This window comes from Passer montanus, unplaced genomic scaffold (assembly GCF_014805655.1).
Source record: "Passer montanus isolate IOZ18808 unplaced genomic scaffold, ASM1480565v1 scaffold101, whole genome shotgun sequence".
Classification (NCBI taxonomy): Eukaryota; Metazoa; Chordata; class Aves; order Passeriformes; family Passeridae; genus Passer; species Passer montanus.
This window is the reverse complement of record NW_024356616.1, coordinates 828,301-839,734: the sequence shown is the minus strand read 5'-3', so window position 1 is coordinate 839,734 and position 11,434 is coordinate 828,301. Positions and strand designations below refer to the sequence as shown.

Sequence of the window (11,434 nt, the reverse complement as noted above, 5' to 3'; positions counted from 1 at the left end):
GATCGCTCCGTGCGGCGCCGCCGGCCAATGGGAGCGGCGGGGCGGGGCGTGGCGTCGCCATGTTGGGAAGGTCGCGGGCGCCATGGCGGCGCCGGGGAGCGGGGCCCGGCCGGGGCTCCCCGCGTGTGCCCTCGCCTGGGTTTGGGGACAAATCCAAATCGTTCCGTGCCCTCGGTAACCGCAGCGAGCGCTGCCAGCCGCGCACCCGGCTGTTCCGGCCTGCCCACCCCCAAAAATGATGTTATCCCTGCACGAGCGGCCTGCCGAGGGTGTGGATCCCGATTGCTGAGGGGAAAAGCGGCTCGGAGGCAAGGAGGGAACGCGGCTGCCCCTGAGGCCCCGCCTGAGGTGCGGCGAGAGCTCGGAGCCCGGCCAGAGCCCGGAGCCCGGCCAGAGCCCGGCCAGAGCCCGGCCAGAGCCCTCGGGCAGCTGGAGCGGAGGGACGAGGCCCGGGCAGGGCGGGAGAGCGCGGCTGCAGCACATGAACTCAAATATTTGTCCTAAAGTGCAGAACTTCACCGTCCCTCTGCAGATTCTGTGTTTACACAGCTGGTGAAAAACACCCAGAAGGTTCCTGCCCTTTGTCTGGTAAAACACGACAAGGGTTTTGAGGTGTTTGCTGCTCCGGTCTGTTTTTTGCTCATTCTGTAGCAAAGCGGGCGCTGACAGACTGGGATTCCTCCCAGCCTTCTTCCACCTTCCTCCTCCTCCCTGGAAAGGGAGAACCAGCACAGCACCGACCCCCAGCACCCCACAGCCCCCACTCCCACCTCGACCTCCCCTCTGCAAAATCCTCCCCTGCAAACACATCGTGGGATTAAAATCCATCCAGAAACCCCGAGGGGAACACTGAAGGTTCTAAAATTGAAGGCCATTTTATTGTCATAGCAAATACCAAAATAAAAAGGCTTTGAATTCAGTACATAAGAAGATCAAGGACTGCACTGGCAGAGCATTTCCGTGCTGCCAGGAATCAGCAGTGCCACAAACCTCTGCTCCCTTTGCTACAGAGTGGGTTGGAAGTTCAGATCTTCACCTCAAGGTTAGAGAAACAGGACAATTTGCCTGTTAGAGGAATACAGGTTTACATGGAGACTGAGCCACTCTGGAACATTCAGGACATTTTAGTGTGAAGAAACCTGAATGAAGACACAACAACACATTCTGGCTTATGAAGACTGACACACTCTCAACTTCACTTTTCTTTTTTTACTCTTAGTACAACTTAACTAAATTACACTAATGCTTTAGCAATTAGGGTTTTAATTAAAAAAAAAAATATTAAGAGCTCTTTATCCCAAGCTATTGTCTTGCTGTGAAATCACACATAAAAAAAAGCCTTTATAACACCACTTTGGCTTAGTAGGGTCCTTTCATTAGTGAACAATACTTGTGTAAAAGGAGGTGTTAGTTGCTGATGGAAACCTCGAGCACAAACGCAGAACAATCTCAAGTGAGCTCATCCTCATGGCTAAAAACTTCTGCTATTCCCTGTTAGAGCCTGCACAGACCTATTTATGAGTATTTGGGAATATCACAGCCTCCCTGGGGATGCTGCTGGGTCTGATGTAGGTCTGCAGATGGGACATCCCTTAGCTCCTATTTCCTAAGAAATACAAAGAGGATGGGACTTTGCTCCAGCAGAAACTGATGTTTCATTTCTATTTTGCATTTTCAAACATCAACAAGGAAGAGAAAACTGCTGTAAAAACCCTGGAGTGATTCACTGAGCTCTCAGAGCAACACAGTGATGAAGGTTTGAACACTGAAGGGTGAGACCAGGGGTGCTGGGGAGCAAGAATTTGGGCAGGAGCCTGTGAATGCACCAGGCTGGTCTCTGACAAGCACTGGCATCATCTCAGAAGAGGATACTGGCCTCTAATTACATCAGCAATTAATCACCAGGCTCTGCTGCCAAATGCAGATGGATTAGGGAGGGAAAAAAAAATGTTCTCTCTAGGCCTGGACTTTTATCCTCCAATTTTGCATGTGTGGAGAAGAAAGCTCTGTTCCGTCTCTAGAGGGAACATTCTGGAACACTGTTCTGAGAGGAAAAGGGGAATCCATCTTTGGGAATTCAGGAAGAGCTGCTTGTCTCTGCCCTGTGGCCTCTCAGGGTCGTGGTTTGTCCTTGGCCAGTGGGAAATGTTCCTTCCACAAGGTCCCTCAGCCCCAGTCCACAGGAGCTCTGCTGTGCTCACCTGCAGGTCCTTTTTCTACTCAGACACTGTAAACACTGAGCTCCAGCTGCTCCCAGAGCAGATCAGCTGAAAAGCTGTCTGCTCACTCCAGCAGCTCCTCCCCAGCAAGGCCTTTTGTAAACTCAGGGTCCCTGAGACAAAAATTCTTTCCTCCCTGGTTTTCTGTGACAATTTCCATCTGAAGATCCCACCCAGCTCTGCACTCCAGGGTGCTGCCCACACCCTCCCCCAGCAGCTGAAGTGCTGGGACAATTCCACCACACAAACATGACAAATGGAAAACAAAGCAGAGTCAGGACACAGAAAATGAAGAGTTTGTGTTTCTCCCTGTGGGATGTGGTCTAAGGCTTCGATCCCCCCAGGGGTGGGAACCTGCAGGACTCCAGCTGAGCCTCTGTCCCTCACGGGGTCACCTCGTGTGGCCCCAGCCTTGAGCAGCCATCTGTGTGTAATGTACAAAATCTAGCACCTTAGTTTCAGAGGGGATTGAAATAAAGTACTTGGAATTTTCAGTAAGAAAAAAAACCAAAACAAGTTGTAGCAGCAAATCCCCTCCCTCCAAAACCTCAACATTTCTTTACCTGCAACTGCTATGAACCACCTCAGTCCCAAATTAGGTTCCCACCCAAGCTGATAGGCATGACAACCTCTCCCAAATCCTTGGTCTGGGTGACCAAGAGCAGCTACAAAACATACCTGGGGCTTAGAAATTACCAGAAAACCCACCCCGTAAATACCAAAGTCCTAGTGTCTAATTGTCATATAAAAGATTGAAAGGATTAAATCTGATTCATCTCTTTCAGCACAGGAAAAGGGGGAAAACTAAAAGGAATTTCCCAGTTCATTATTTTTTGATATAAAATGAATAGAAATCTTTCTTTTCAGTTGATGTTATGAAGTAGTTTTGTGTCCTCACTGGTTCCTGCCCCGTCCTCCTCTTGGATTCCTTCTGCCAGTCCCTCTGCAGATTTGCTCTGGCTCCCTGCAGAGTCCATGAACATGTTGGGAATATCTTTGCCAAAGTAGATCTTGCTGTTGGCTGCGATTGCCTTGTACTTCATCAGCTGCAAGTACTCAGGAGTTAGCTTGAGCTGCAGGGAGAGAAAACGGGTCACAAGAGCTCGGGGGTGGGAAAAGGGAATTCCTGCCTGAGCACATGAGGCACAGGCTTTCCAGGAGCCCAGCAGGCATGGCCAGCCCTCCCCAGGGAAAACAGAGTGCCCAGAGCCAGGCTCTCCTCCAGCAGGGCTGAGGGCACTCCAGAACCCAGGGACTAAATGGCAGAATGGAAAGGGAAGGGAGCAGAATGGAAAGGGAAGGCTCAGTGCAAGCGTGACGGAGTGTTCCAGAGCACATCCCTCACTGCAGCCCCTGCAGGGAGAGCTGAGGAGGAGGGAAACATCCCTGGCTCTCTCCAGGGAGCACATCCCTCACTGCAGCCCCTGCAGGGAGAGCTGAGGAGGGAAACATCCCTGTCTCCCTCCAGGGAGCAGATCCACCAGCCTGTCTGGCTGAGAGGAGCTCACTCCTTCAGGATAAGGACATTGTAACAGAGAGGACAAAACCTGGGCCCTCTGCCCCTTCTCACTGACCACCACACAACTGGAACTCCCTGCTGGGATGTGCTGGCAGCTTGCTGTATCAGGAGCACACCTGGCCATTCTATCCATGCCATTTTTCTGTTTCCAGGTTGGATTTTTTGTTGTTTTTACTTCGCAGTACTGAGGCTCTTCCAAGGGGTCTGAGCTCAGTTCTTTCTCTGCACTGTGGTTTATTCTGCCCCTGCCTGTCACCCTGGAGATCTCCCTGTTCTGCCTGCCAGCTTGAGACTGGAATGAAACCACATTTCTCATCACAACAGTGTGAAAGGGCAGCACTGAAAGTGATATTGCACAGAGAGCCAGGACCAGTGAGCACCTGGCAGAGCAGAGATTTCACATTCTCCGACAGTGATCCATCCAGAGAACAAAATGAACTTGCAAATAAGGATCTAATTGTTGACTAATTGTTTCAGATGAAAGCTTTGCTGAGAGGAGATGGCCTTGTTTTGCTTTTTGACGTCAAGGATCACTGCCTGCCCTTGTGCTGGTATTTCCCTTCAGCCTGGTGCCAGGGGCCCTGCTCTGAGGCACCACAAAGGAAAGCACAGTACCTTGTTGGCCTCAGCCACCTTCATTGCAGTGTAACACTCAGCATCAGCTCTCGCCTTCTCTCGTGCAAGAAATGCAGCATCTGGAAGCAAACACATGCTCTGAGTGACATTTTTATTTCCAGCCACGTCAGCACTGCTTGCAGCTGCTAACTATTCTGGAGGTGGCCAGGGGAACCTCTGAGCTACACAGGATACAACCAAGGCAAGAGAGAACAAAATGGGAAACCCAGAAATGGGAGCTCAATTTCCCATTTACAAAATGGGAAACCCAGAAATGGGAGCTCAATTTCCCATTTACAAAATGGGAAACCCAGAAATGGGAGCTCAATTTACTGCAGCCAAATGGCTGCAGAACAAGAGCATGAAGAAGCAAATTGCATCTGCAACTGCAGAGCTCAAAGAACTTCACAAACATCAGGGTTTGATTATCCCCATCACGTGGGCTGAGCTCAGCCTTTCTTCTCGAGCCAGGGCTGACTCTTGTGCTCCAACACAGCAACTGCTCTCCTGCAGAGGTGGGATTTACCCACAGCCCCTGCCCAGGGTGCCAGCAGCAGCCTGGGCAGCCCAGCAGACTGTGCAGTGAGGTCTGTGCTGTGCATGGCATTCCCAGCTGGGATTTGGGATATGCAGATGAAGGTTCTGGCACACAGAGCAGGGGATTTCAACCTCCACAGGCTCTGCCCTTTGCACAGATGCTGGAGAGCTTTTCTCTGCTGTATCAACAGCATGTCTCTGTGGATACTGCAGTTCCTGACTCCTGGCACAGACACTTAAGGAACATTTCCCCTTTCTGAACTGCACTTTTTCCTCGCTGCATCCATCCAGTGATAATGATGGGTATCAGGCCAGCAGGTTACAGATAAAATGAGTGGAATCCTGCCACCTCCTGCCACTCCTCCTAAGGCACGGAGCCACACAATTGCAACATGTCAGTCTGGGGCTGAGAGCTGCACAGCTGGATAAACCATTTGTTTACTTCCCCTAGCAGGGAGGCCTGGGAGCTGCTGCACTTAAAGATCCTGTAAACAGCTGGATGGTCTGGCCCACATCTGCCCCTCCTGGCTAAAAGGAGAGGCTGGTCCCAGTCAGAGACACCAGGAAAAGAGGAGGAGGCAGGAATCCTCTGCCAGCACAGAGCCAGACTGAGGGCTGACACCTGCTGACACAGTTATAAGAAACAAACCCCATTGTATTCCTGCAAAGAACTTCTTAATGAGAAGCTGCTGACCTGTAAAACTCTTAATTGGCTCCTCAGTGGCTTCTGCAAAGCTTGTCAGGGACTTTAATGAATATAAGGGGAAAAAAAGCCTTGCCACTCCTGAGCTGGAATTGCAGAGCCCTCTCCATGCCCTGGAGTTTCTCTGACTTTACCAGAGGGGTGAGGGAACATCTCCTTAAGTTCAAACCGCTACAAAGATCACCTTGAGAAAGGGAGTTTCAAGAAGGACAGCCTGCAAAGAAATTCCTATTCCTGCCTGTGGTCAGGAACTTCACCCCTGTGAACATCAGCCTGGACTGAGGAACAGCCAACACACACTTCAAGAACTCCTTCAGGATTTACTGACTGGAAAGCTCACCCCCACTCACCTTCAATCTCTGAAATCCGCTTCTCTGTCTCCTTTTCCATCACTTTCTGTCCATAAGTTATTTCAGCAACTTGTGCAATCTTTTCTGCCTCTGAAATGAAAACAAGAACACGCCCACGCTGTCATCACACGTTTTCCTAACACCAGGAGCAGCCTCACCCTGGAAAATCCTCACTCATCACCTACTTCAGGTGGAAATAAACGGTGGGAAACATTTCCAGCCCACAGAGAACAAAGCTGGAGCCCACCTGAAAAACTCCTGAGCTTCTCTGGGAGTATCAGATCAGAGAAGGTCCCAGAGTGAACCACGTGCATCCCTCCCTGGGACCTGGGGTCTCTCTGCTCCCTGTCCCCCCCTTCCCTAATCCTAACCCAAACCCAAACCCTTATTTTTTCCCCCCCATCCCTTCCCCAGCCCCACAGACCAATCAGAGCTTTCTTCCTCTCTGTCTCTGCCTCCTTCTCCACCACCTTCTGCTTCTGTGCTGCTATCAGCAGCTTTGTCTTCTCACTCTCCCTGGGGAGCAAGAAAAACCAGTTAAACCCATTAGAACCAGTTAAAACCAGGAGCTCACTGGTGTGGGACACACAGCACACCCCCAGAACGAGCTGCTGGCTCTCCCCTCCTTCCAGCATGTGTCCAGGGCAGCTGGGATCAGCAGTGTCAGGGCAGGCACCTGCACAGAGCTTTCTGCCTGAATCAAAGCATTCTTTCCTCCCCTCCACAGCAGGAAGATTTCCCTGTGACAGTCCCTGCAGGCTGCACTGGTGCCTTTTCTATCTTACTGGTTTTTACTCACATTCATGAGTTTTTAAAGTGAACAGAAATTAAAACTCTGCTGCTGCTCCCAGTCAGGGAAGAGACACTGGAACTGAGTTTCTCAACACGTCCTGCTGTATTTATGGCAACACAGCACAGGCTGATCTGGGGCCTCCTGCCACGACCACAGCACACAGGATTTACCACAAGCCCAAAGGGTGAGAGGCAGTGCTGGGGAAGCAGAGAGCATGAGAGGGATCCAATCCTGGCTGAGCAAAGTGCTGGCAGCTGGCTCAGGGCACTGCAGGGGGATCAGCACGTCAAGTGCTGTCAAAGAGAGTTATTTCAAAGCTTTGCAAGTCTTCAGCTTGTTGAATCAACAGTTTCTCCATCCCAGTCAAACAAGAGGATTAGTGGTGAAATCCATCCCTCTGCCACTCAGCCTCAGCTCTGGGAGGGCTCTGGAGCACAGGGCCAGGGGAAGGAGCCCCAGGGAAAAGCATCCCAGGGAGAGCTCAGAGCTGCCCCATCCCAGCCCCTTCCTGAGGGGCACCAGGATGCCCCAGCCCTGAGCTCAGCTGCCCCTTCTGGGAACACACAGGCACTCACATGAGCTCGTAATTCCTCCGGATGGTTTCAGGGATGTTTGGCTTTGTAACTCGGACTGCCTGCAGAGAGAGACACACAAGAGAGCCTGGGCCAGCAGCCGCGTGGCCCCTGGGGCTGTGGGTGGCACTCAGGGCATCCTCTGCCACCAGAGCTGCACAGACTGTGAGCAGGCCCAAAACCCACAGAGAAACAGCACTGAAAGGTCTCCTGATATGAGAGGAGATTGTAACCTGGGCAAAGCAGCACCCAGAGGAACTCCAGGAGAAACTCAACACACCAAAACTGTGAGGGGACCAGAAGGACACTGCTCCCACTCCCCAGGTTAAATAAAATCTCTGTTGTAAAGCAATTTCCTAAACAAATCTCAATTTCTTGCTCCTCTTTAGCCCTTTCCCCTCTTCAGAGTCTGCCCCTTCAATATCTCAATCAAACCCTGATTACCTGTATAATTAATCCGGGGGCCATCGTGGTTAGGTCTTGCTGCAAGGCCAGTTTAAGGTTTTCATCAATTTGATCTGAATGGGGAGAAAAGAAAAGGGAATGAAACATCCCCCAAGGCAGTGTCAGCACCCAGAGTGAGCTGGGATGGCTCCCATTTCTTATTCCTGGAAGGCACAAATGGCAGCTGGCTGAAGAAGTGCTGGGCTGACCCCCAGGCAGGCTCCCAGCAATGGGACACACCACAGGAACGTGGCAGCATGAAAGGAAACCCTGCAGTTTCCCATAACCTGCAGTCTGGAACCTTCCTGAGCCAGAGGCAGCATCTCCACAACCAGCAATCTGTGCTCTGACCCCCTTGAACTGAACTGCCCCACAAATCCTGGAGTGACGAGGTAAATCCTGACCTGCACCTGTGCCAGCAGGACACGGAGCAAATGGAAAGGCAGGAATGGGAAATGGCAGCATCAGTTACTTGAGCAGGCTGCAAAAATCATCAGTAATGTCTCTCTGGCTCAAGGAGTCCCAGAACTCCAGCGTAGCTGAGGATTTCAAAAGGAAACACAACCTAAAACCCTGCTCTGATGAAAGCTCCAAGGAGGGCAGTGCTTCCAGCTGGGGCCTGCTGGGAAGTGCAGAGGGAAAATCAAACAGTAAGGGCCTTGAGAGGGATCACATCACACTCCTGGATGTTTGCTTTGGGCCCAGTTTCCTATCTGGAGCTCAGGCTCCTAATGAAGGCCAGCCAGGAGTTTGGGAAGCAGCTGTTATCAGTTCCCTGCACCTGCTGGCAGCTGTGGGGGCAGAGGGTGACTGAGGCTGCTCAGAGGGGCTGTGCCCCACTGCAGAGCCCCAGCCAGGCCCAGGGCTTCCAGGCAGTTTGCACAAGTTCCTTCTGTGCAGAGTGAGAGCTTTCAGCCCATTTCAAGCAGCAGCTGCCAACATCTGGAGCCTGCACGGGCCAGGAACCCGTCCAGCCACCAGCAGGAGCTGGAACTGGGGGGATCTGAGCCCCTGCAGCAGTGTGGGAAGGGCAGCCAGGCTCCTTGGAAAGCCAGGCTGAAGGGAGAACAGGAGCCTGCAAACACCCTGTGCTCACTCAGGCACAAAGCCCGTCCTGCTGGGCCCCCAGCAGCCCCCTGCCCACAGCCAGCAGTGCTGAGAGCCTGGGAGGATTTCCTGTCAGCCCAGAGCCAGAAACAAAACACTCTGCACTGGCAGCTGCTGGGCCAATCCCACCAGGAAACCACAGCTTTGCTCAGCCCTCCTGCCCTGTGCTTCCCTGGAGGGGAGGGCAGCAGGCCCCTGCCAGCCCTTGTGGCACAAAGGCCCAAAAGCTGAGCCAGTGGTGCTTGCTCAGGGTTTCTGTGGCAGCAGAGAGGCCCAGCCAGGCTCTTCCATCTGGATCAGACAATCCTGTGACCAATTCAATCCATCACAGCTGCTGCACGCACAGAGAACACCACAGAATTGCTGCTGCCTTCCCTGAAGGGAGGCTGCTGGCAGGGCTGGCCTTGGAGCTCATTGTTACAACATATTGAAGCACTCAGCTCCAAAAGATAACAGGGATAAACGACGGCAGCTGCCTAAAAACCCCAGCTCCACGCAGAGCCAGCTGGGGATTCGTGGATAAAAGGCACCAGCTGGGATTCTGCAGTGCCAGCCCAAGGGGACAGCCCCCAGCAGCACTCACCAAAGAGCTCGATGTACACCTCCTGCAGGGTGTGCACGCTGCAGAACTGGTTCAGCTCGTGGTGGATCTTGTTGAAGATGAGAGCCTTGTCGTAGTCGGCCGTGTAGTTCTTGACGATGTCGTACACTGGGAGAGGAGAGGAGAGGAGAGGAGAGGAGAGGAGAGCAGGCTCAGCACCCTCAGGGAAAGCCCTGCAGCTCACTCTCAGTGCAGTATGAAATCAAGGAGCCCTTGCTCTCACAGCCTCTGCTCAGGTCTCCCCAGGATCTCTCCCCTGCCCTGCTGGGGCTGCACACACACCCCCAGCTCCCTGCTGAGCCAGGCACTGCCAGGCTCAGACCCAAAGGATTTGGGGAAAGGCTGCCCAGGTGCTGTCCCTGGGCTGCAGAGGAGCCTTTGCCCACAGCCCCTGGCTCCCCTGACTCCAACCTGCTGCACACAGCTCGGGGGGGCTGGGATGGAGACAACCCACAGCCCAAATTCCTGGGGGAGAGGGCAGAGGTGACAGCAGGAGCTCAGGGCTCTGCCAGGTGCTTGGGGCACACGTGTGGGACAGCCTGGCTGCCACCAAACCAGCCCCCAGCCCCTCCTGAGGGACAACCTGAGTCTCTTCAGGTAAATCCAGCTCCTCCTGAGGGACAGCCTGGGTCCCTCCAAACCCAGCCCAGCTCCTTTTGTGGGACAATCTGGATCCCTCCCACCAAATTCAGCCCCAGGTCCTCCTGAGGGACAGCCTGAATGCCTCCCACCAAATCCAGTCCCACCAAACCCAGCCCAGCTCCTCCTGTGGAACAGCTTGGCTCCCTCCAGGTAAATCCAGCCCTTCCTCTGGGACAGCCTGGCCCTCTCCAAACCCAACCCAGACCCTCCTGAGGGACAGTCTGGATCCCTCCAGGTAAATCCAGCTCCTCCTGTGGACAGCCTGGATCCTTCCCACCAAACCCAGCCCCACCAAACCCAGCCCAGCTCCTCCTGAGGGACAACATGAGTCCCTCCAGGCAAATCCAGCCTCTCCTGAGGGACAGTCTGGATCCCTCCAGGTAAATCCAGCTCCTCCTGTGGACAGCCTGGATCCTTCCCACCAAACCCAGCCCCACCAAACCCAGCGCAGCCCCTCCTGCCACCGCAGCCCCGCCCCGGGGCACAGCTGTGACTCACCCGCGCTCTGGATGAGGAAATTCACCACCTCGATCCTGTCGAAATAAATCATCACTCCCCCGCTGCCAAGGGAGAAAACACCAAATGATCCTTGCGGGAGGCTGGGCGGCTCCGAGGGGCACTGCCCCCTCTGTGGGACCACCCCAGCACGCCCCGAGCCCCGCTCCCCGCGGGCTCCCTGTCCTCCCGGTGTCCCGGTTCGTGAGGAGCCGAGGGGGAAGAGCTGAAATTCTCACCTGGTGCCGCACGGGACATTCTTCACCTCGTCCGTCTGCAGCGTGGTCTGCAGGGGATTGAAGGAAAGAGGCTTAGGAGAGGGATTTCCCCGGCACGGAGGGCAGCGAGCGTCCCGAGAGCCGCCGGTAGCGGGCACGGCCAGCCCCGTGCGACGTCCCGGTGTCCCGGTGCCCCGGTGTCCCGGTGTCCCGGTACCCCGGTGTCCCGGTGTCCCGGTGTCCCGGTGTCCCGGTGCCCGCCCCGCCCGGGCCCGCGCCCAGCAGCACCTGCACTGACTTGTAGGACGTGATGAAGGGCAGCATGAGGTGGAAGCCAGGCCCGCTGGTGGAGGTCAGCAACGCGCCGCCGCTGCGGAGAGAACGGGAGAGAGACAGAGGGAACCGTGAGCGGCGGCGGGGCTGGCCGCGGGCCGGTTCTCTCCCCGCCGGGCTGCCTCACCGGTAGTAGACGCCGATGTGCCCCTCGTCGATCTTGTGCACGGCCGAGAGGAGCGCGGCGGCCGCCACGCCGAGGGCGAGGGCGGCGATGGCGCCGAGCTGGGCCATGCCCGGCACCGGCGGCGGCACCGGCGGCGCGCCACTGGCGTCATCACCGCGC

The 11,434-nt window shown here is 54.6% G+C and overlaps 1 protein-coding gene across 1 annotated transcript; it reads right to left on the bottom strand.

The window, feature by feature from the left end:
* Nucleotides 1–850: 850 nt before the first annotated feature.
* On the bottom strand, nucleotides 851–11,434 carry ERLIN2 (ER lipid raft associated 2). Its single transcript, XM_039716630.1, has 11 exons — nucleotides 11,276–11,434; nucleotides 11,104–11,185; nucleotides 10,837–10,883; nucleotides 10,601–10,662; nucleotides 9,443–9,568; nucleotides 7,753–7,826; nucleotides 7,312–7,370; nucleotides 6,368–6,459; nucleotides 5,944–6,033; nucleotides 4,354–4,433; nucleotides 851–3,292 (listed from the first exon to the last, which is right to left on the bottom strand). The coding sequence occupies exons 1-11, from the start codon at nucleotides 11,380–11,382 to the stop codon at nucleotides 3,083–3,085; spliced, it is 1,029 nt and encodes a 342-aa protein (XP_039572564.1). The 5' UTR covers nucleotides 11,383–11,434; the 3' UTR covers nucleotides 851–3,082.